At 30.0% G+C, this 22,268-nt stretch overlaps 7 protein-coding genes across 13 annotated transcripts; 4 read left to right on the plus strand and 3 right to left on the minus strand.

The window, feature by feature from the left end:
* The first annotated feature begins 1,901 nt into the window (after positions 1-1,901).
* mre11 (double strand break repair nuclease mre11) lies at positions 1,902-4,830 on the plus strand. 2 transcript variants are annotated; one of them, XM_076620822.1, is made up of 10 exons: positions 1,902-2,251; positions 2,343-2,514; positions 2,575-2,711; positions 2,789-2,979; positions 3,059-3,263; positions 3,357-3,696; positions 3,774-3,921; positions 3,998-4,285; positions 4,395-4,561; positions 4,664-4,830. In XM_076620822.1, the coding sequence occupies exons 1-9, from the start codon at positions 2,146-2,148 to the stop codon at positions 4,548-4,550; spliced, it is 1,743 nt and encodes a 580-aa protein (XP_076476937.1). In that variant the 5' UTR covers positions 1,902-2,145; the 3' UTR covers positions 4,551-4,561; positions 4,664-4,830. The 2 variants fall into 2 exon arrangements, with proteins under 2 accessions (XP_076476937.1, XP_033200558.1); XM_033344667.2 differs by having other exon boundaries at positions 1,905-2,251; positions 4,391-4,561.
* Positions 4,831-4,917: 87 nt separating this feature from the next.
* Positions 4,918-6,160, plus strand: Rps14 (ribosomal protein S14). 2 transcript variants are annotated; one of them, XM_033344653.2, is made up of 4 exons: positions 4,918-5,002; positions 5,322-5,472; positions 5,550-5,637; positions 5,888-6,160. In XM_033344653.2, the coding sequence occupies exons 2-4, from the start codon at positions 5,324-5,326 to the stop codon at positions 6,104-6,106; spliced, it is 456 nt and encodes a 151-aa protein (XP_033200544.1). In that variant the 5' UTR covers positions 4,918-5,002; positions 5,322-5,323; the 3' UTR covers positions 6,107-6,160. The 2 variants fall into 2 exon arrangements, with proteins under 2 accessions (XP_033200544.1, XP_033200543.1); XM_033344652.2 differs by having other exon boundaries at positions 4,923-5,019.
* A 176-nt stretch (positions 6,161-6,336) lies between these two features.
* Positions 6,337-8,777, minus strand: DCTN4-p62 (dynactin subunit 4). Of its 2 annotated transcripts, none has more exons than XM_033344644.2 (9): positions 8,524-8,777; positions 8,329-8,399; positions 8,056-8,252; positions 7,820-7,962; positions 7,576-7,735; positions 7,314-7,497; positions 7,047-7,254; positions 6,803-6,993; positions 6,337-6,712 (listed from the first exon to the last, which is right to left on the minus strand). In XM_033344644.2, exons 1-9 carry the CDS (start codon positions 8,650-8,652, stop codon positions 6,493-6,495), a joined length of 1,503 nt encoding a protein of 500 aa, XP_033200535.1. In that variant the 5' UTR covers positions 8,653-8,777; the 3' UTR covers positions 6,337-6,492. The 2 variants fall into 2 exon arrangements, with proteins under 2 accessions (XP_033200535.1, XP_033200536.1); XM_033344645.2 differs by having other exon boundaries at positions 7,059-7,254; positions 8,524-8,776.
* A 450-nt stretch (positions 8,778-9,227) lies between these two features.
* On the plus strand, positions 9,228-11,292 carry LOC117162729 (complex I assembly factor ACAD9, mitochondrial). Of its 2 annotated transcripts, XM_076620886.1 has the most exons (2): positions 9,228-9,798; positions 10,108-11,292. In XM_076620886.1, the coding sequence occupies exons 1-2, from the start codon at positions 9,228-9,230 to the stop codon at positions 11,094-11,096; spliced, it is 1,560 nt and encodes a 519-aa protein (XP_076477001.1). In that variant the 3' UTR covers positions 11,097-11,292. The 2 variants fall into 2 exon arrangements, with proteins under 2 accessions (XP_076477001.1, XP_033200534.1); XM_033344643.2 differs by having other exon boundaries at positions 9,228-11,292.
* Positions 11,293-11,464: 172 nt separating this feature from the next.
* trus (programmed cell death 2 like trus) lies at positions 11,465-13,508 on the minus strand. Its single transcript, XM_033344646.2, has 4 exons — positions 13,069-13,508; positions 12,414-12,844; positions 11,854-12,312; positions 11,465-11,774 (listed from the first exon to the last, which is right to left on the minus strand). The coding sequence occupies exons 1-4, from the start codon at positions 13,177-13,179 to the stop codon at positions 11,510-11,512; spliced, it is 1,266 nt and encodes a 421-aa protein (XP_033200537.1). The 5' UTR covers positions 13,180-13,508; the 3' UTR covers positions 11,465-11,509.
* Positions 13,509-13,886: 378 nt separating this feature from the next.
* On the plus strand, positions 13,887-17,831 carry Ubc6 (ubiquitin conjugating enzyme 6). Of its 3 annotated transcripts, none has more exons than XM_076620887.1 (5): positions 13,887-14,388; positions 14,467-14,629; positions 15,482-15,562; positions 15,658-15,862; positions 17,286-17,831. In XM_076620887.1, the coding sequence occupies exons 2-5, from the start codon at positions 14,586-14,588 to the stop codon at positions 17,439-17,441; spliced, it is 486 nt and encodes a 161-aa protein (XP_076477002.1). In that variant the 5' UTR covers positions 13,887-14,388; positions 14,467-14,585; the 3' UTR covers positions 17,442-17,831. The 3 variants fall into 3 exon arrangements, with proteins under 3 accessions (XP_076477002.1, XP_076477003.1, XP_033200541.1); XM_076620888.1 differs by having other exon boundaries at positions 14,490-14,629; XM_033344650.2 differs by lacking the exon at positions 17,286-17,831 and adding an exon at positions 16,596-16,921 and having other exon boundaries at positions 13,897-14,629.
* Positions 17,832-18,227: 396 nt separating this feature from the next.
* On the minus strand, positions 18,228-20,848 carry LOC117162737 (inhibitor of growth protein 1). The gene is made up of 3 exons (XM_033344657.2): positions 20,453-20,848; positions 19,914-20,117; positions 18,228-19,817 (listed from the first exon to the last, which is right to left on the minus strand). The coding sequence occupies exons 1-3, from the start codon at positions 20,586-20,588 to the stop codon at positions 19,240-19,242; spliced, it is 918 nt and encodes a 305-aa protein (XP_033200548.1). The 5' UTR covers positions 20,589-20,848; the 3' UTR covers positions 18,228-19,239.
* Positions 20,849-22,268: the final 1,420 nt, after the last annotated feature.

Genomic DNA, 22,268 nt, shown 5'->3' on the forward strand with positions numbered 1-22,268 from the left:
CGCGTCGATCATGTAAACGCGTAAATAATCACCGAAGCACTGCGCGGAAAAAAACTTTTCTCTTTATAAACACTCTTGTTTGTGCACGTGTATTAGAGCGACAATACCATAAAACAGATATTACACTCGTGACATTGGAATCACACAGATCGATTAAATCTGACTATTATTCGAAATTAACAAGTCCTCACCTAAACATGGGAAACATTAAAAAAGACATCGAATATACGTTACTGTGGTTATTCGAAAACATTAAATTGCTTAAAACGCTGAGTAAAACAGAAACAGCTGATTTACGTCACTTCAATGTTTGAAGAAGCGTATTGATTTTTCGTATATTAAAGTATCATTTTCATATTTTGGATAATTTCGCGCCAGTCCTAAATGCGAACGAAAAAAAACAAGCAAAAAGAAAGAATGTTAGAACGTCGATACATATGTATGTATATAGTCTACCGTAAACAATTAAGAAAGAAGAAATGTCCGATTTGTCAGCAAAGAATGTATAGCCTGTGGCGAATGTCAAACGAGCGGCCGTAAGATTAAGGTTAGAAAGGATTAGGTTAGGTTGAGCTTGCGTACAGAAGAAAGGGCAAAGAAAATTCGAAAGAGGGACACAAACGTATCAGTGACGCGACAGACGGAGGCATAAGGACCTTGGCGGGTCGACAGACCCACGTCAAGAACGTGCGACGACCCCGACCCCGCATAGAGGAGCAGTCCCTCTCCTTTCATACATCTACTACCCCGTATGTCTCACTCTTCCACCTTTCACACCTTTTGTACACATGGATTTCTAACCCTTTTCCTGCTTACCTCACCCTCTCTAACAAGTTTAACGTTCGGTCACTGGTGCACTTCACACCCCTCTTTCCTTCTTCTACTACTACTACTACTATTGCTACTGCTACTAGCACCACCGAACGAACAGTACGGTACCAGAACAAAATGAGGAATAGTACATAAACATGTATATAAGTATGTATATATATGTACATATATGTATATATATGTATATATATACTTTATGTATAGACACATACACACATAAAACAGTGCACTCGACAACAGAGTAGGACAGCTGAGCCACCACTGCCCCACCAGTTTTATGTAAGAGACATCTTGCACCGTGTCCGCGGTACCTTCCGCGAAGGTTAAGCCCGATACGGGCACACGAATAATCGCAGTAATTTACGTTAGAATTGCGCACTACACCACTGCACTAGACCAAAACTTCAGCTAGGCTACCCCATCGACGACAACAACAAATATGGCGAGCGAACCTCCTCCTGCGCCTCGCTGCAACGACTGCCAACTGTCCGCTAGGTGGCGATCAAAACGCCGCCCCAACGACCCCTACCCGTTTCACAGCTTCGGTCATACTCGGGCTATCTCGGATTTTGCTCCGATTATTTCGCGGCATTTTCAAATACGAAATATATACCTCGTTGTGAACATATTTTTAAGTGTATATACATGGAGAATCGAATTAAATCATGTGAAAGAAGTTATGTATGATGTCACTTTATATTATTTGCTATTGCAATCACGCTATTGAATAATGTAGTTATTATGGTTATCAATAGAAATGTTTACAATGTATCTAACTATTATAATCGTAATAATGTTATTATAATATAATGTCTTGTATCAAATAAAGTTTATATTCTTTATTTATGCTCCTTTTATGTATTGTTTCTTCCTTTATCTCCTATATATTTTCGTCAAATTTGCAATCATTGCTATCGAATTGAATACGAATTTACATAGTCAAACCAGGTGAAGCACATCTAATCTTAGATTATCCCAAGTATCTAGTGACATTTTTATCCAATCATAATTCTTGAATTGTGCAGGAAATTTCGCGGGCTTTTATATACTGTTTATGATTTTAACGTATGTGAATATTTATGATCTCTGGTAATTATATTTGAACAATTACATATTCTGACAAGCAAAGTGTGCGATGATATATGATATTTAAATCATTACTTGTCATTGTATCACATCCCTCTGAAGCATATGATTTAATAACATTATTTGTTATATCAAAGGTGGTATGTGAAATAAAGTTGAGATAATTTAAGGATAATTTAAGTGAAATAAAATTCAGATAATTTAAAATAAAAGCATTTAATATACAAAATGTCATCGAATAAAGGCCACGAATCAAAAAAAAATCCAAATGATACAATGAAAATTTTAATTGCAACCGATATTCATCTAGGCTTTGAATATAACAAGAAAAGAGGTTGGTTTTTGTAACTTATTATCTCTATTATTGAAATAAAGTACAATTTATGATATAATATTCATATTTGATATTCACTGATTAATGTAAGGGCAAGAAACAGAAGATAGTATCACAACGTTTGAAGAAATTCTGCAATATGGAATAAAATATAACGTAGACTTTATACTTCTTGGTGGAGATTTATTTCATGATGCCAAACCATCGCAGACTGTAATGATAAAATGTATGGAACTATTAAGGAAATACTGTTTAGGAAATAGGTAAATAAAAGTTATTCTGCCATATTTTTTACATGTATTAATCAAAATATTATTTCTTAGGGAAATTAACATTCAATTCTTAAGTGATCCAGAAATTGTATTTCGTCACTGTGCATATAAAGTTGTGAACTATGAAGATCCAAATATAAATATTAGTATGCCAGTATTTTCTATTCATGGAAATCATGATGATCCAAGTAAGACATATAATATTTATCCTAAATACAATTATAACATTCTTTCAACTTATTTCTTATTGTCAATAAAATAATAGGCTTTGGAGCTGTTGGATCAATGGATTTATTATCAGTATCTGGTTTAGTAAATTATTTTGGGAAATCGACAGACCTTACTAAACTAACCATTGCTCCTATAGTTATAAAAAAGGGTGAAACCCATGTTGCACTGTATGGGTTAAGTTATATGAATGATCAAAGATTATCTCGACTATTAAAAGATTTTAAAGTAAAATTATAAGGAAATTTATTTATTTGATATACATGTTTTTTATATATTTGTATTAACAAGTATACATTTTTTATAGCTCGATATGTTACGTCCAATGGAGCCTGAAGATTGTTTCAATATATTTGTTATACATCAGAATCGCTCACCATGGAGTGAGCATGGATATGTTCCACAAGGCAAATTACCAGAGTTTATTAATCTTGTTATATGGGGTCATGAACATGAATGCCGTATTACTCCAGAACATATCCCTGAAACTACATACTATGTTTCACAACCAGGTATACAATAATTTTTTTATATTGCTTAAATTATAATGCAAAGATTACGTACAAAGGTTCTATATATCTATATATCCAACATTGAAATTACAGGAAGTTCTATTGCTACCTCCCTATGTGAAGGTGAAGCAAAACCCAAACACATTGGTATTTTGAGTGTGAATAAAATGGATTTTAAATTACAAAGTATAAAACTGCAGACTGTTAGACCATTTATTTTTGACAATCTAATTATTCAAGATCAAGATATACCAATACAAAATAATGAGCCACGCTCTGCATCTGTATACAATTTTGTTGATAATTACATAGAAAATGAACTCATACCCAAAGCCAGCATGCAGCTGTCTGGTCATCCCAAACAACCTATTTTGCCTTTGTTGCGTCTAAGAATATTTTACAGTTCTGAGGACGAAATCTTCGATCAAAATAAGTAACATTTAATTTTATTTATATTTTTTAATTAATTTAACACAGGGATAAACATATTTAATATGAAATATGTTTCAGATTGGTACAAAAATATTGTGATGAGGTTGCTAATCCCATGGATATGATTGTATTTCGCAAAAAAAGAGTTGTTAGTAAGAACGCAAAGACAAATTTGACAGACTTTGGTGATGAATTCGAAGAAATGGCACAAATTCTCTGTTATGAGGCAAATAAGGGTCTAAAATCATTATTGTTATATTAATTAATATTCTTCAAATATAAAGAGCTCTTTTTTTTGTTAGGATGAAAAAGATTGGAACAAAACTGTACAAGGAGGTATAAAGAAACACTTCAGTTTAGAAGAAAATAGAGATAAATTAACGGTATTAACCGTTAATGGTTTAAACGAAGCATTAAATCGATTTGTTAATGCAGGAGATATAGACGCTTTTAAAGATATTGTGAATCATCAAATAAAGAAAACTATTGCTCATTTGGAAACTTGTGAGGTTGATACTGTTGAAAGTATTTGTAATGAAATTAGGAATTTTAGAAATAACCGAATGCAGGAAGAAGAAGAAACCACTGAGGTATATTTAAATTAGGAAAATTACTGTGATAATATTAACTTATTGCTAAAGTTTAAACTTATGTAGCTTACAGTTTTGTATACAATAAATTTATTATTTTCACAGAAAGGTTTTGAAATTAATGCAAATAAAGATATTAATATCAGTGATGAAGATGAAGACAGAAATACGATGCCTACAACTAAAGGAAGTAGAGGACGCGGACATGGACGTGGACGTGGAAAAGCTAGTACAATTTCAACTACACATTTGTCTGCAAAGCTAGGAAAGAAGATGGTAAATTGTGAAGATTTTTTAAACTAATAATTTTATATATTATAATTATTTATTATATTTTTTATACATCGTTAATAATTATTGTATATTTCTTGTCGTTAGGATCAAAATATTCGACAAAATTATATGAAATCATTAGATACAACTAAGAAGAATAAGCCTAAAGAAATCATTATAGACGATTCTGATTGAAATATAAATTATTAAAACTGATTCTTGAAAAAGATTGTATTTTACTTTATATTAAAATAAATTATTTTTTATATTTATTAGACGTTTACGATAATTACTTATCCTTAAAAATATTTTTATATTTCTATTTTATTATTATGATTTACATTTCGATATTCGATACTATCGAAACTCAACTCGCTCACTAGGCACCGGAAGTTACTTTCCTTTAGACTTCCAACGTTGGTCGTGTTAGACAAGCGAATTTTAGTGAGTTCAATTTAAAGGTATTTTTCCCCGAAAACTTGTCGCTCTTCAAAAAATAACATCTTAAATATATCAAGTAAACATATTCGAATAAATTGTGCTTAAATTATTTTCTTATTATTCATTTAACGTTAAGATGCTAGTGGCTGAATTTTAATTCATGAGGTTCTTGTATACTTGTTCTGAATCTCTGTCAAGACATAACCTCGTAAAATCTAAATTGTGTAAATTAAATAATTTTAAGATCTTAAATCATTACATTTTGGAATATTGTAATATTGTAACAGAATATATTTATAAAGAGATATAATATTTTATGTAGAAATGCCACCAAAAAGAGGAAAGGTACAAAAGGAAGAGGTCCAAGTATCTCTTGGACCACAACTTCGTGAAGGTGAAGTTGTTTTCGGCGTTGCTCACATTTTTGCGAGCTTTAACGATACTTTCGTTCATGTAACTGATCTTTCTGGAAGGTATATTTAACGAAAAATTTTAAACTTATTAAATAATTCAATGTTTCGTACGTAAAAATTAATACATTTTTCTATAGGGAAACTATTGCAAGAGTTACTGGTGGAATGAAAGTTAAAGCAGACCGTGATGAAGCTTCTCCATACGCTGCTATGCTTGCTGCTCAGGTAAAAAAATGTTGTATTGGTGTATCTCAAATATATCCACATTCAGGCAGCTCCTAGATGGTATTGTTTAATCGTAGGAGCGTTCATGTTTGTGGTAAATCAAATTTCTTTCTTTGTATGGAAGTGTGCTTGCATAAATCACTTCTTTACCTGGGAGGATACATTTTATACAAAAACATGTTTGTAATTATATGTAATAAATAATAAATTTTAACATTATGAAACTAAAAAATACTTTTGTCTTTAATAGGATGTAGCAGAGAAATGCAAATCCCTTGGGATTACAGCACTTCACATTAAATTGAGAGCAACTGGAGGTAACAAAACAAAAACCCCTGGTCCAGGTGCACAATCTGCCTTGCGTGCACTTGCACGTTCTAGTATGAAAATTGGCAGAATTGAGGATGTCACGCCAATTCCATCTGACTCTACACGTAGAAAGGGTGGTCGTCGCGGAAGAAGATTATAAATTATGTTTCTATGTGTGGTTGATTGACTTTCAAAAATAAAAATTTAAAAAATGTGCTGTGTTATGTTTTTATATTCTTATCTATACACATGATAGTAAAATTTTACATAATACACAAATTATATAATATTAATTAGTATCAAATGCAGTGCTTGTATACTACTCTTTTAATACATTTTTGTATAAATTTGTAATGTAAGGAATCCTGTATTAAAATCATACATCCTGAATTTTCTTAACTTTCATGTGAAAAAAAGATTATATTTATTAGTAACCACACATTATAAACTAAATATAAATTAACATTTAAATAATAAGTGATACATATAGAATATGTGCAGCTTAAGTTAATCATTGAAGTTTAATATTTATGACAGTAATAAGCATTAAGCACTTCCAACGATATTGCCTACAGTAAGATAAAGTTTAACTTTGAGATCTAATTTTTGAGGCGCTTTATGTTCCAATGTAGTAATAGTATTCACATATCTATACTGCATAACAAAGCCAATTATAATTGGTTGACCATCACTCTCTTGTATATTTTCATGTGGAGTTACATGTAATTTTATTACAGCTTTATTACCTTTTCGCCAAATCACAAACCTTTAATAAAAAAAAAATTAGATTTTTAACATATAGTAAAACATGGTCCTAATTAAATTTATTGAAAAGTAAAAGTAAAATTATATATACTTAGGATCATCTTGAAAATTATGCGTATCACCGGTATCGTCATATTCAGCAGCATCATCCCTACGAGGCAAAATCAGAGGACTGTGAGGAAGTACTAAATCTGCATTTGCAGTAATTTTTATAGGTTTTGTTTCCTCTGCTACAGGCACTTGTCGTACAATAGAAGGTAATAAATTTGGGGATTCAGATCCCTAAAATTATAGCAATATTAGAAACAGCATAATTTAGGAAATAGCAGGCCTACCTGGCCCTTTACCTGTTGTGTATTATCCTGTTTAACTTCCTCCTTCTCATCCACAACTGTCAAAGTAGGTGTCATTGGTGTATCCAAAGATAATAGTACCACCTGAGTTTGATGTTGAGTTGGATTGCAAAACTTTAAGAGCAATTCACTTGATTTACCGGGACGGAGAGGTTCGCAAGTAACGATCCTCACTTCCGGAACGTGATAACTACAGCATAAATACATATTAATATCAAAAGGAGAATAATTTATAAAATATAAACTTACAATGCAGCAAGTTGAATCTTAAACTTTGCAGAATGTGAACAAAAATCCGGTTTACAAAGATTATGTTCGCAAACTCGACATCGTTGCGATCTTCTAACTAGCAATTGTCTATGCTGTGGACGTAATTCATTTACATTTTCTGTTTGTACATCTGGTTGTTGCAATCGCTGTTCCAATGTAGTAACTATATTCAAAAATTTTGTTTTTTAATTTTTGAAATAAAAGATTTCATTTGATGACTCTGATACAAGTAAATGCTTACTCTTAGTTATTTCGACTGGTTTTGTAAAAATATCTGTTGGCAATTCCTCTACTTCTACATTGGCAACAGCTGGAGGTGGTTGATCAGTTGATTCAGTAGCAGGCTTTGTAGGATGTCCTATACGTTTACGAACCATAGCAGATGTTATTCTGAACATAGCCTAAAATGAAAATAAAGATAAAGCATATATATTCTTTAAATCAGAACATGCCTCCTAAAATGAGTAATTTTTTGAACCCATTACAATTTGCATATAAGGATGCTTTGGTCGAAATTTCTTTTTTTCAGATTGTTGTTTTTCTATAGAAGCCAGTATTTTATGATAATCAATCAAAGTATTAATCCGGTTCATATGAGGATTTTCTTGTTCAGGCCAACCTCCAGTAGCTGGTCAAGACAATGTAAAATTATTGTTTTATTATTAAAAAATATTTTAATATTACAAGACAATAATATAATAAGTATTTTGAATAAACATACCCACAGACTGATCTGGAATACCAGCATCTCTGGAAGTCCATCGACATAGTGAACAGGATAGATAATAAACTTTCTTTGGTGTTGTTTTAATATCTTTGGAATCTTCACCTTCAACAGGTACTACTCTTAAAGGTGCATGTCCAGCTCTCGTGGATAATGTTTGAAAACAGCATGGACATTTGAAACAATTTGAACATCTGTCAACATATTCATAAAATACTACAAGGTGCAATTGATTGTATATTTAGAGATGTACATTTTCCTAAAGCTTACTTATTCTTTTTAAGGCGAACTTCTGATGATGGCAAATTTTCCATACAATTGGGACAATAATGTGAATCAACCTATTAACAAAAATAAAAATTTAATACTCAAACTGAAGACAATCTTATAAGAAGTGATCAGATTATATTCATAATCCATAATTAGATAATATTTAAATAAAATTTAAAAGATATATATGTATACCTCTTGACAGACACAATATCCGCAACGGATCTTCGAGCAATGTCTACAAAAGTAAATCTTTGAAATCGGTTTTAGAGAGCCACAGTTACATACATAACGCACATAATCGGGTTGATTTAAATACGACATGATTTATTGTAGATTTTGATCTTATTTAGAAAAAGAAAACGACAGTTCTACTTGTCATAAAATAACACATCCTTCAACCTACATTTCATCTTTACTTCGAACCATCTTTAATCGTATGTATAGTGTAGCAACCATAGCAAACTGCTAAGCTAAAATTAAAAAATCCCCATATCGAATGAAACTTTTAATAATTCTTGTTTCTATAATATCCTATTCGTTTCCAAATTATGTTATAATTTATAAATATTATGTTTCTTACTATCAATTAGTGCATTAAAATGTGTAATGCATTAACTATAGAAGTGTTTAGCATAAAATAAACTAGTTCTAAAGTTATTAACAAGTAGCAGAAATTTCGTCTCTGTAAGTAGTAATAATACAGTTTTGCACTTGCAGTTAATACCAAGATCAGTCTAAGCGGTAATAACTCTAAAATACATAAGAGTATACAAAGTAATGTGAATACTTCTGGTTATTGTCTAAAAAATAAAACTATTCTTTAAATAAGTCATTAATACACATTGAGATATTTAACTTCAATTTTCTTTTGTATATTTAGTATCCAAACACAGTTAATGATGCTTTCACAAAAGTTATTACAAAATAGTAAAATTCTAAGTTTAAAGAGCAATTATATATTAAAGAGATATTTAAAGGAAGCAGTTGAACTTCCTCCAAATTATCAAGAAACCAAACTTCAGCCACTTCCAGAACAGAAACCTGAAAGAATATCATTTCTAAGGGCTTTAATTACAGGAGAAATTGATAGTGATGTTTTCATGTATCCTGAACAAATATCTCCTAGATATGAAGATTACTTTACCTGGATAAAACCAATTGAAAGTTATATATCACATTGTACTAATAAAAATGTGGGTAAAAACGAGATGTTGGACCACCTTAGAGAACTTGGTGTGTTTCGGACACATATTGGAGAAAAATATTTTGGTTTAAGTTTATCAAAAACAGAATCATTGAAACTAGTAGAGCTACTCAGTAATTTTCCTTGGTTGGGTACATATATGATAAAGAATCATATTCTACCAATTGAAATAATTGATAAATATGGATCAAATAGTCAAAAGCTTGAATATTATCCAAAAATTATGAGTGGTGACATAATTCCTACAGTATGTGTACATGAAGGTGACTATGGTTCAAATATTGGTAATATTGAAACTTATGCAATGCAACATACAGATGATTCATGGTTATTAAATGGTAAAAAATCATTTGTTGTGAATGGAATAAATTCAAATCTATTTTTAGTTTTTGCAAAACATATAGCACATAATACAGGGAAAAGCAAACCAACTTCATTCTCTTTATTCTTAGTTGAAAAAGATTTTGGAAATGTTTCTTGTACAAATGTATATGATACAATTGGTAGACACGAAACACCTACTTGTACAATTAGCTTTGAAGATACAATAGTACCTAATAAAAATATTATAGGTACACCTGGTGGTGCATTAGATGTATTAATGGAATATATGAAACCTGGACGACAAAATATATCTGGCCAAGCAATTAGTATTTTACGAAACTTTTTAAATCAATTAATACCAGATATTATACACAAGAAACACTTTGATAGAGATTTGTATAAATTTGATGTAGTAAAAAGAATTTTAGGTGAAATATCATTTTGCTTATATACTATGGAAAGTATGGCATATCTTACAACTGGAATGATAGATGACTATAAGAATATGAATGCTGATGTGGAGGAAGCTATTATTGAAACATATTGTGCAAATAATTGTTTGAAATGTATTCAATCAGGATTACAATTAGTGGGTGCACGAAGTTATATGAAGAATCAATCATATATAGAAGCATTTCATGATGCTATGGCTTTAACAACAATGGATATAAACAACTTGGATGCCAATACATTTGCATCAGCATCTGTCATACAATTTTTAGGACAAACAGTGTCTGGGCATATATATAAGAAAAGAAATAGTTTTCAATTTCCTTTTTATAATATGTTTGATAAGATGTTTGATAGATACATGATAAAATTAAATGCTGGGGAATACTTTCACCCAACATTCAAATATGCGGTTGCATATATGGAAGATGCTATAAACAGACTTAAAGATGCTATTTTAATATTATTTGAAGAGGAGGGGACAAACATTATAGAACGATATACAGATCTGCAGAGAATAACTACTATGTTAACTGAAATATATGCAACATATGCTAATCTGACACGTGCATCAAGATCATATTGCATTGGTGCTAGAAATTCAGATCTTGAGAAAGATTTGGCAATTAAAATGGCATTTGTATCACATATAAAAATATGTGAAATTCAATCACAAATAAACAACACTTCATTATTTAATGGTGATAAATTGTATTCAGATGCAATGGATCTTGTGTATGAGCAACGTAAATATTCATTAGCACATCCTTTAACTAAGACATTCTAAGCATTTAATTGATATAGCTATTGCAATTTTGTAGTAATCAAATTTATTTTCGATGTATATTGTGAAAAATAATTTCTCAAATTTTAAATAGTAGATAAATAAGAAAACATATTTTGATTAACGATTATGTATTTATATCTAAGTAGCAGTGTATAATAATTCTCCTTACATTACATTAAATTTAAAAGCAAAATAATGTCTCTTTTTCATGACTACCCTAACACAACATTTTAGAGAGGTATTTTCAATCAATCTTATATTATAGGAATTAGAATTTTATTTTTATACGTCATTACTACGAATTCTAATGTATACGCAAAAAGGTGGACGGTATTTTTCTACGAAAAAATACAACTATAGTTCTAAAATTGGAAGTTCAAAATTCTATTAAATTTATTTTAATTATAGTATCACTATAATTTTTCTGCTTGAACAATAACATGTTCTTCCCTGTATAAATCCTTCGGAGACCAACAACTTCTTACACAAGTATATATTAAAACAGTTCCAAATTCAATTTGAAAATTTTTTTCAACTCGTGGTTGAAGTGTTAATTTGGAAATCAATGTAGGCAAAATTTGAACTTCAAATGTCATTTCACCTCCGCAATGTCGGCATTTCCCAACGCATCCACTGATAGGATATAATAATAATGGTGCAGAGTTATCTCGGGAATATCTAAAATACAGAAGACCACAAAAGATTTAATCTCAATATAATACGTAATTAACATTTAAAATATTATTTATGTTTTTACCGTAAAAGTTGACCAGGATTCTTTTGTATTTGAGATATGAAATTATGAAACATTTCATCTCCATGCATTGGAGTGCCTTTTTCATATTTTTCTGTGTCTGTTTCTATAGTTTTACCTTCATCTATGTCTGCTCCAGCTTTTGACGATAAATCTGGATTTCTGTATTGGTATTCTAATAGTAAATCACGTACATGTTGTGGCACATCTGGACTGCAATCTTCTTCTTCTTCGACGGAAAGAAATATTTCAACAAACGATAATTTTGTATCTGTGTTTGATTCTACTTGAATAGGAAATGGAGTTACTTCTTGTAATAAACTAATTAGATCACATTGAGGCTGAATTGGAGTATCGATACAAACAACTTCGCTTTCTTCTCCATCAATTTCAGCAGATGCTTGAGGAGAATCTAATCTACCTACAGCACCTACTCCAACTGGAGATTCTATACTTGCTGGACTAAAATGAATTACATTTGTACAATGAATAGATAAATTTTTATAAACATCAAAGTTCTCTAGCAATTTTTGTTTTTTTTAATACATACATTTCATACATACCTATTTGCATTAGGATCATCAACATGTAATGCAGAAAGTTCTTCTCTTATATTTTCATCTATTTCTTTTTGCAAGGAAAAATGAAAATCTGTTAGATTATTTGGCAATAGATTATTTCCATTTTGTTCAGAATTGTCATTTAAGTTATCACCCCAATCATCTGCATCTGATAACCATGATGTTGTAGATGGTATTACTATGCTACTACTATCTAAAACATTTGGTTTCCATTCATCCTCTGATACTTGAACTCTCAAACAAGTCCAACTCTCATTTTGATTCCAACAATTTGGATTTATACATGTGAAAATATAAAGCGTTCGATGATATTTAGAGTTATCTAATGGAACATATAACTGAAGAGCCAGGAGCTGATACAGTCTGCACAGTCTACATTGTGGTAATGACAGTATATTTTTTTCATAGCAGTTCTATAAATAAAAACAACATGTTTAATTTAATTTATAATAATAATATTAAATACAATGTATAGCTTAAGGATTAATTCAAAAGTAATTAATATTATATTATTTATCGATTTAAACTGCACAATAAATACACAACATTATTCAATTATAAAAAGAAAAGAAAAAATGAAGAGAGTTCGGAGAGATTTGAAGAAGTTAAATCTGATTTAAAAAAGAAAATCACTTACTGGAAATCCACCGATCTTATTTGTCATAAAATTAATATTTGGACGATGTTTATCAGTGACATATTCGTCTTCGTATCCCAAGTACACTTTTGTCCGGTTATCACAAGCCATTAAGTTTGATTAAAATTATATTTCTTCATTGGAAGACTTCGTAATAGAATAGAGAATATTTTAATTCTCAATTTGCGGTTGTATTCAACACTGGACAGCTGACATGTATCAGTATCGGTTCACGCGTGCGCTCTTAACAGTATCCTACGGCTCTCTTATCGATTTTTGAATACTTTATGTACAAGTAAATATTACATAAAAAAAGTCATATTTTAGTTACATAGTTTTACATTTTAACAAGCCTAACATAATAACAGTATCACGAATTGTTTTAATTAAAGAGAACAAGCTAACCAACTACTAGCATAATTGAAACAATATATCTAAAGAGCATCGAGCGTGTAATTTCTATTTGTAATTTGTAAATTACACTCTGGGCTCGATAACCATTGTAGCCAATAACAATTCTTTTATCTTGAAACAATAAAATCCCTAGAAATGTAGCTTTAATATCAGGTCAAATATACATTAAAATCTGTTGTGCGATAGAGTACATTTGGAAAAAATGGAAACAATACGAATATATTATTCCTTAACAAAATAAGTTGAACATGTACAATAAAAATGCAATGTTTACTTTGAATGAGACTGCACTTGGACGTAATGAAATTCGTGGATTACCATTATTCATGAAAATGTGGAATAAGTTTTTAGCAAAAGAAAAAAAAGGGAACAATTGTTACAATGGAAAGCGTGCTTAAACTACTGAAACACCAGGATTGGTCGTAATCTGTGTTGTGCGTGACGTTTTTAGACGTTGCACGTCTATACTTGAAAAACTAATAATAAACATATACATCGTGTATCTTGTTTCTCGAAATCGATCGTTTCCTTGAAAAAGCGTAGTTAAAGTTTTAACATAGGGAGAAATAAATTAAAATTGAACAACGAATACAGCAAATAAGAACTGTTGGTTGGGATGTCCGATTTTAGTTTGTGACGTCATGCGCAAAACAGTTCATGCCTCATTCCCTCCGTATATCTATCCAGCTGTCCGTGGTTTGGCAGTCCGGTGAACGATATTTTCTCAGGGTGATTACTACGTAGGTTTTATGTTGGTGGCCATTCCCACGAACGACAGGTGGAAATTCAAGGTGTTAAAATATCGATAGACGATCAAGTGCCAATCGGAAACCTGTTAAGTAAAACTGATTTTGAACAACCTATAACGGTATTATACGGGTAGGGTGGCCTTCGGACTGACAAAAGGTAAAGACGTACGCAGCAGAAACAACTGGCGTTTTCTCGTATATGTGACGAAGTTACACGAAGTAAACCGTCGTGTAGGACTTGGTTGTTTCTTTTATCAGAGAAGCAGCGTTAACGTGAGCTATTGACGGCATTGTAACGTTCTGGAATATTTATCCGTATCAACGATTTGGGAGCGACGAGCCCACTCGTGAGGGATGTCTACCCCTGCAAGAAGGAGACTAATGAGAGACTTTAAGAGGTATCTCAGATAATTCTCAGGATTACTATGTCATCGTTTTCTGTGTCATGCAGCGCCATTGTAAATCATATTTATATTTGTATTTTGTTTCCCCCGTAACCTTTCTATATGCTTTGGATCATTGTAGATTTTTTCAAGACTCCTCAGGTTACACGACGTTCGAACGTCATTGTGGCCCGCCTTAACAAGTTATTATTAGGAGTTTATAATCATTTATTACGTTTCATTTTCACTCTTCGCCCTGATTTCTCCAAGATCGATGATAACTTAGAAAATCGTGTTTATTTCATATTCGAATGTTTAGAAAATTACGCACGACTCATGGTCTATGGTTTTGTTCATATTGCCACATTCCCTATTGATTCTTATAAATATTCATTTAATTCGTGATAATTTCTTTTTGGAATTTTTATTGTTTATGAATTGATTATTCGGTAAATAAAATAATATCCTAAAGAATAAATGACATTTTGTAATTGCATTTAAACAGTTTTTATGTGATTCTTGTTATTTATTTTTGTCATGAGCAGTTCTTTCTTTTATTTACTTCTCAATGCAACAAGGAACAGATATATATGTAAATGCTTGAAATTTTTCATTGTATATATATAGTATGTTATTAAAGATTGTTTTATATAAAAGGCATTGGCATGACATTGAGACCTTTAAAAAATCTAAATTTGTATTCTTTATATTAAATAATTTCTTGAATAAAACTATTAAAGGTTCTAATAAAAATAACTTTTACTCTAATGTTCTACAATTTTTATTCTTTAGCATACAAAACAATTATTTTTGTATCTATACATGTAGTCTTATATATTATATATAACTTAATATCTTTATGAATAGACTACAAGAAGACCCACCCACTGGAGTATCGGGAGCACCTACGGACAATAATATTATGATATGGAATGCAGTTATCTTTGGGTAAGAATATTCATATATATAAGCATTTTTCAGAATAATTCAAATTTATGGTAACTTACAATAACATATATCTTTATACTTTATTATATTTTCAGACCTCATGATACTCCATTTGAAGATGGTACTTTCAAACTTACAATAGAATTTACAGAAGAATATCCAAACAAGCCACCGACAGTGAGATTCATCAGTAAGATGTTCCACCCTAATGTGTATGCTGATGGAGGCATATGTTTGGACATATTACAGAATCGTTGGAGCCCTACTTATGATGTATCTGCTATTCTAACATCTATACAGGTATTGAAAGCATTTAATGGCACAAAACAAGTTTGAGACTAAAAATGCCTCAAATACATGTAGCTACCATTATTAATTTTATATGTATTCTATTTGTTCTCATCAATTGAAATGTTACTATAAAAACACATATTGCATGTTAAATTTCATATGATGCAATAACATAACAGTATGCATAAGGCAGTTGAAAAATAGGTATCTGTTTTGATAAGTAACCGAGAAATGTTAATTTAATCTTTTTTTAAAATATATTTTATTTTTAATTCCATAATATAAAATTAAGTTTCGATACAAAAACTGCAAATATGTTTTGCATGACAGTTACTAAATGTTTCAGATACTTCAAACAATCAGATGCTTACTGTATTATATTTATCATTAAAATAGATTGTTTTACCCTTTTTCTTTTATTTTATAGAAAATCTATCAATGCCTGCTAAAATTTCATGTATTTAGATCCGTATTTTTTTCTATCAATTTTCGTATAAAAACTCGAAAGATTCGTAAGTTTTTGTCTTAACAGCGGTTGCAATTCAGCAAAGTCTGATTCATTCAAGTTGAAAGTTATTTGCATTTAACGTTAGTGTAAAATTTATGCTTATAATTTGTTTAACATACCACAAGTGTACTTCTAATCACCAATACTAAGTAAGAGTATCATCTACTTATAATTATAACCATGCATCATTAAAAAGAAACTTTCGTGTAATGAGTATGACTTATGTGGTTGCAGTCGCTGTTAAGTGACCCGAACCCGAATTCGCCTGCCAACTCAATGGCAGCACAACTGTACAAAGAGAATCGACGTGAATACGAGAAGCGAGTGAAGGCTTGTGTGGAGCAGAGTTTTACGGATTAGTCGCAGGCATTATCACAATGCTGTTGCAGCATCACCCAACCATCTACAGCTATCAAATACTGTGGAGAATGTGCAGCCTTATCAAGAAGCTAACGCTATAAATTAGCATGTTTCTTCCTAAAGCTCTATTGAACTATTACAATGTGCAACATTAGACCGAATTTTTACAATGTTGAATAATAAATTATTATAAAATTGTATATTTATTTATTTCGATATTTGATAACAAATCGATTATTTCAATATTTGATTGAAATTAGTGATATTAAAAAGAGTAGAAGACAATTTGGCAGTTTTTGTCTCTGTAGTACTAAGCAAAGTCTTTCACAAGGATAGAACTATATCTCAATTAAATTGCAGTACTTCATATAGTACATAAATTCACTTATACATATATACACACATGTAAGTGTGTATATATTTATATATATACACATACACTATACATAATAAATACATAACTTTACTTTATAGTTTTATGGTTTTCTTTAAATTTTTGTGCTGTTTATGTTTAGAATAAACTTATGTTATATAATAACAAAGTCTATAAAATATTTGTTACAGTCCCTTTTGGATGAACCAAATCCAAATTCTCCAGCAAATTCATTAGCTGCACAATTATATCAAGAAAATAAGCGGGAATATGAGAAGAGAGTAGCTACTGTTGTTGAACAATCTTGGTTGAATTTTCAAGAAAGTCACACAGAAGATGTCCGCTGACATTAAGTATGGTTCATTCAGTGTTTTTCATGAAGTTTATTTGATGCACCTAATTTTAATTTTTTAGAAATTCATGACCTGATATTTTTTTTTTTTTTTTTGTGCTATCAAAACAAGACATTAAATCCTCCACTGTTCTACAGAATTCTTTTATGTATCCAAGTTAAAAGTGTCATCTAGTTTTATAAGATAGGAATAAAGGAAGATTTATTTAGTATTGATTGTGTTTCAAACATTTAAAAAATGTAGAGCACTGGAGTGATATGGAAAAGTACTGTGCATTATGTGATGTTTATCTATAAACTTAAATAAAATGTGTATCCCATTTTGCTCATCATAATTAGGGTCTAGAAGCCCACACAACAAAATTATAGAAATAAAAATATATAAGTTTATATATGTATATATATATATATATATATATATAATATATATAATATATATATATATGTATATATATTATATATAATTACCAGTTTTGTAAGATTAATTTACATTGTAACTAACAGTTATACATAAATATAAGATCATCGTAAAATAATTTCAGAACAAATAAATTAAATTACTAATATATCCTAAGAAAGATGAAAAATAACTTTTGTTTTAATTATTATTACGAATGTATAAATAATATAGTATAGCGTTAAAACCGGTAATCAATCTAAACGATAACTATTAATAATTACTTGTAATTTCCTAATAAAGTTGAAACATTATTCATAACAATATGTATTAGTCTCCTACCACCAATAGCAGAAGGGGAGAGGTAAAAAAGATCAAACATAATTAAAAATTATTAAATTTAATAAAAACATTAAAATTGTTTTTTTATAAACACGTCCAATAAAAAAATTTTTTCTATAGTTATATAAAGCATGTAAACTGTTTCTGCAAAACAACTTGCTTTGCTATATATTCGAGCTTCTACTCAGCTATGAAAAATTATAGCTTATTAAATATGTTATATATTATGTATCAAAGAGAATTCATGCTTTAAAAACATCATATGTACATCAGGGAGAATTCATATGTACAAAGTAAATTATCGTCAGTAAAGAGAATGACATATAAAACGATATTGTACATATAATTCTTGTCTAGAGATTCTATAATCTTCATTTATACATGTAAATTTTATAAATCATAGTAACCATAAGAATTTATGTTACTTATATGTATAAATATACACTTTGCAAATAATACAACAAAATTTTATAAGTGTAACTTAATACATAGTGAATTAATGGTAGTTAACAATAAAATTTTATGTATCATAATATGAATCGATTAAAAAAGATATTGATCTTAAGTTATTTTATTTATGACACAATTAATTTATATTACAAAAGTTACTTTCTGTCTTTTAATACTGCTATTGTAATTTGAACGTGAAATATATATTTTAGATATTTACCATTCTGTATTTACGTAGATATTTACATCTGTATGGTATTTATATACTAACATATATTGCTTAATGTGTGTAGAAGCTCACTAAGCTTTCTACTTTGAACAAGTATGAAGCAATTTTAAAACATACTTTACAGCACTCAAAATTTCTATTTTACTCTAATTATTTACTGTTGTTACAGTATTTACAATAGCAGATATTGTACAAATATAATTTATCTGCTGCTGTAAGTAAATTATTGATAGATCCATTTCATTGGTTGCCACAAGTCGCTCTGTTTAATAAGATTTTAAAAAGCACTTAATATTACAAGGTATATCTTAAAAGCTGTCTTTAATTTGAATTAAGTCTTCCAATGTATTTATATTGTTCACTAACCTTCTCCTGCTACGATTTCTCTTCTTTTTCTTTATTATACCTTTCTAATTCTTTTAAAAATTGTGCTTTGGGTTTCATAACATTTGGCCTGTCCCCTCTACATTTTGGACAGAACCATTTGCCTTTGGGCTTGGTACTTAATGAAACACACGAAAAATGGAACCATTCTATAGGGCATAAATCATTGTCACATAATATCATTTCTCCATATGATATTTGATCACACAGACAATACGTTGGTTCGTCTGGGTCAATTGCAAGATCATCTTCTAGTGGTGGTGGAGTATCTTCACGATGCTGATTTTGCTGATTACCTTGTCTAGATTTCCTTTTCTTCTTTTTGCCTGTATTAGTAGTAGTTGTCTTCTTTTGATTACCATTACTTGCATTTGACAAAGAATTAGAACGTGTTTCTGTCATCACAATCATGTCCATAGTATTGGAAGATTCAACCATTGTGTCTGTTCTTGTTCTCCTGGCTCTTTTTGGTTGTCTTTCTGTGTTGTTTGCATTAGCAGAAGAGTTAGAATTTATATTAGCATTTGTTTCACGAACTGATTCGTTACTTTCTTGCTCCTTTCCAAAATCTGTATACAATTTAAAATACACGGAATATAAAAAATTATGCTTGGTAAATATATTCTTTCAGAAAATAAACAAAATCAATGGAAGGATAATCATACCAAGATTACGGTAATCTAAGTCTAGCTGCCTAGATTTATTTTCAATGAGATCTTGAACTTGTTGAACTATTTGTAATTTCTCATCTCCTATTTCTTGTGCTGCAATTAATGCTTGTTGAACTCTTAAAAGTGCTCTTCTTTTAACTGCTAAATCTGTATCATTCTTTAATGCTTCTTGTTGTTGGTCTACCTCTCGCAAATATGCTAGGTTAAATCAGAATATAATTATTATATAAAAGTATAACATAAAATATATGTATGAAAATTAAATTACTTTACACTATCTTGAATAATGTAATATGGTAAAATACAAAATAATAGATTCATATTCAAATTCAATGTTTACTTTATACAGAAATGTAAATATTTTGTCATTCAGTTTTCTATTATTTCTATCATATTATCTGAAGTACATTCATATAATATACTTTATCTAAATGTTTACGAATGTTTCAAGTTATAAAAATGAAATCTTTGTAGTGAAAACGTATCCGCGTGTACGCTACAGAAATTTATTAAAAGTTGTTATTTCTAATTACTTTGACAAGTGGCATCCAGCTCACGTAGCCGGGATACATGTCTCTGTAAATCATTTGGCAAGTTTTCCACACAGTCTAAATAATTCTCGATATACGTTGCAGAATATAATGCTTCGACAACAGCTTGATTTAACATCTTTGCTCTCTTACAAATTTCCCTCGGTAGTTAAAAGACATAAAAACAATCTATTTAATGACAAACTCTTAACTGTCACTGTATTAGATTTTCGAACTTGTCGCACCATTTATACAGATATCTATTATCACTTAATTTATAATTACACCAATCAAGATCGATCAAATTGTACAGAACATAAGCAACTGTTACAAGACTCTTTTTTTGATACTCCATCTGTATTTATGACAAGGATCAAACATGGCTGCCGGTTTCTAAGTGAGTTCCACAAGTTTATATTTCAAAATACGACACAAAACCATCATACATAAATGCCAGCTATTTTACTCCAAAAAAATTCCTATAAATATATTCCTCGATACACAACATTATGTATAATATATGTACTGTAAAATGCATATATAACATTTCAAGTAACAATTTACTATAAAAAATTGACAAGACTAGAATCTCAAAAATTTCAAGATTACAAGACGTTTTTCAATCAAAACAATTAAATGTTTTAATTGTTATATGCTATTTAGAAATATTCTTTTTTATGTATATTTCTAAACGTAAGTAGTGGTTATAAAGTTTGGTGATAAATCGAGTTCAGCCATCGTTAAAGTTACTATTTGTATTATTTTATATTATATGGATAATTCTTAATTGTATTCATCATAAAAAAATATTTCTTAAAGTATTGTATTTTTGTATGCGTTAAGGAGGTATTTAATTATAGATTATTTTCTCATGGTAAAGAATTTGTAATGTAGACGTTCATTTGACTAGCTATTCTGACGTCAAAATTTGTAGTAAGACCTACCAATCCCGTATCACAATCCTATTTGATTTCGTTCGGTAGAAGAAAGAGTCGTGTTTGGGTTCTCGTGTACCGCAAAAACTGTCTGACACGGTTGATATTCGGGGAACATTTTCGTTTACTCGTTTGAAAGATATTTCAAAATCACGAGGATGACATCGACGGGAACTTTCCAAGGGTTTAGCGACGAGAAGAAGAAATCCAGCAAGTAAGTGACATGCTTATATTTATGGTTTATTATCTGCAGAAATATCGGATGAGAGTCGTATTGTCCTTCTGCCAGTGATGTATCGTCTATTTATTTTAAACTGCAACAGAGAAAAGCAACGGTTTTCATAGTAAAAATTCATCTTTTACATTAGTAATTACTACCAAAGACATTGACAAAATGTTCGATCATTTTTAACAGTTTAAATTTTATTATTTAATAGATTTTTTTATTATCTATGTACTTTTAAAGATTACATTTAGAAGAAACAAGGATATTTATTTATTCGATGAAATTATAAAAATAATTGAATGTGGCGTCTTGTTGGTTACTGACTTTTTTGTTATGCACGGTGCGTCAGTTTGAACCGGTCATAACCGGACAATCCATGAACCTTTTTTCGTACTGGTGATGTTTTGATGAAATCGAAATTTACGAAAATTAAAAACATATCTTTTTGTTGTTCAATTGTTAATCATATTTCAAGAGAGTTTAGTAAGTTACTTGCTATTATCAGTGAAACTAATGCGATAAAATTACATATGAAATATGTATGTGTTATCTGAAGCCACATCCGTTGCGTTTAATATTACTTTAATTTGAACATTTGCTTTTTTTTTTATTGCATTACTATTAAAAATATAGTTGTGATCCTCATTTCTTTTTAATG

The sequence above is a fragment of the Bombus vancouverensis genome, chromosome 8, assembly GCF_051014615.1.
Source record: "Bombus vancouverensis nearcticus chromosome 8, iyBomVanc1_principal, whole genome shotgun sequence".
NCBI lineage: Eukaryota > Metazoa > Arthropoda > Insecta > Hymenoptera > Apidae > Bombus > Bombus vancouverensis.

What these genes read in the sequence shown, in the direction of transcription:
- Rps14 (XM_033344653.2), top strand. Translation starts at nt 5,324, where the DNA reads ATGCCACCAAAAAGAGGAAAGGTACAAAAGGAAGAGGTCCAAGTATCT. An exon ending in GTAACTGATCTTTCTGGAAG is followed by an intron (nt 5,473 to 5,549) that starts GTATATTTAACG and finishes ATTTTTCTATAG; the next exon opens with GGAAACTATTGCAAGAGTTA. An exon ending in CTGCTATGCTTGCTGCTCAG is followed by an intron (nt 5,638 to 5,887) that starts GTAAAAAAATGT and finishes TGTCTTTAATAG; the next exon opens with GATGTAGCAGAGAAATGCAA.
- Ubc6 (XM_076620887.1), top strand. Translation starts at nt 14,586, where the DNA reads ATGTCTACCCCTGCAAGAAGGAGACTAATGAGAGACTTTAAGAG. An exon ending in CTAATGAGAGACTTTAAGAG is followed by an intron (nt 14,630 to 15,481) that starts GTATCTCAGATA and finishes CTTTATGAATAG; the next exon opens with ACTACAAGAAGACCCACCCA. An exon ending in CTATTCTAACATCTATACAG is followed by an intron (nt 15,863 to 17,285) that starts GTATTGAAAGCA and finishes TATTTGTTACAG; the next exon opens with TCCCTTTTGGATGAACCAAA.
- mre11 (XM_033344667.2), top strand. Translation starts at nt 2,146, where the DNA reads ATGTCATCGAATAAAGGCCACGAATCAAAAAAAAATCCAAATGATACA. An exon ending in TGGAAATCATGATGATCCAA is followed by an intron (nt 2,712 to 2,788) that starts GTAAGACATATA and finishes ATAAAATAATAG; the next exon opens with GCTTTGGAGCTGTTGGATCA. An exon ending in AAGAAGAAGAAACCACTGAG is followed by an intron (nt 4,286 to 4,390) that starts GTATATTTAAAT and finishes TTATTTTCACAG; the next exon opens with AAAGGTTTTGAAATTAATGC.
- LOC117162737 (XM_033344657.2), bottom strand. Translation starts at nt 20,588, where the DNA reads ATGTTAAATCAAGCTGTTGTCGAAGCATTATATTCTGCAACGTATATC. An exon ending in GCTGGATGCCACTTGTCAAA is followed by an intron (nt 20,118 to 20,452) that starts GTAATTAGAAAT and finishes GATTTAACCTAG; the next exon opens with CATATTTGCGAGAGGTAGAC. An exon ending in CTTAGATTACCGTAATCTTG is followed by an intron (nt 19,818 to 19,913) that starts GTATGATTATCC and finishes AATTGTATACAG; the next exon opens with ATTTTGGAAAGGAGCAAGAA.
- LOC117162729 (XM_033344643.2), top strand. Translation starts at nt 9,228, where the DNA reads ATGATGCTTTCACAAAAGTTATTACAAAATAGTAAAATTCTAAGTTTA.
- DCTN4-p62 (XM_033344644.2), bottom strand. Translation starts at nt 8,652, where the DNA reads ATGTCGTATTTAAATCAACCCGATTATGTGCGTTATGTATGTAACTGT. An exon ending in TATTCCAGATCAGTCTGTGG is followed by an intron (nt 7,963 to 8,055) that starts GTATGTTTATTC and finishes TGTCTTGACCAG; the next exon opens with CTACTGGAGGTTGGCCTGAA. An exon ending in AGCATCCTTATATGCAAATT is followed by an intron (nt 7,736 to 7,819) that starts GTAATGGGTTCA and finishes TTTTCATTTTAG; the next exon opens with GCTATGTTCAGAATAACATC.
- trus (XM_033344646.2), bottom strand. Translation starts at nt 13,179, where the DNA reads ATGGCTTGTGATAACCGGACAAAAGTGTACTTGGGATACGAAGACGAA. An exon ending in GATGATCCTAATGCAAATAG is followed by an intron (nt 12,313 to 12,413) that starts GTATGTATGAAA and finishes AATTCATTTTAG; the next exon opens with TCCAGCAAGTATAGAATCTC. An exon ending in AATCCTGGTCAACTTTTACG is followed by an intron (nt 11,775 to 11,853) that starts GTAAAAACATAA and finishes TCTGTATTTTAG; the next exon opens with ATATTCCCGAGATAACTCTG.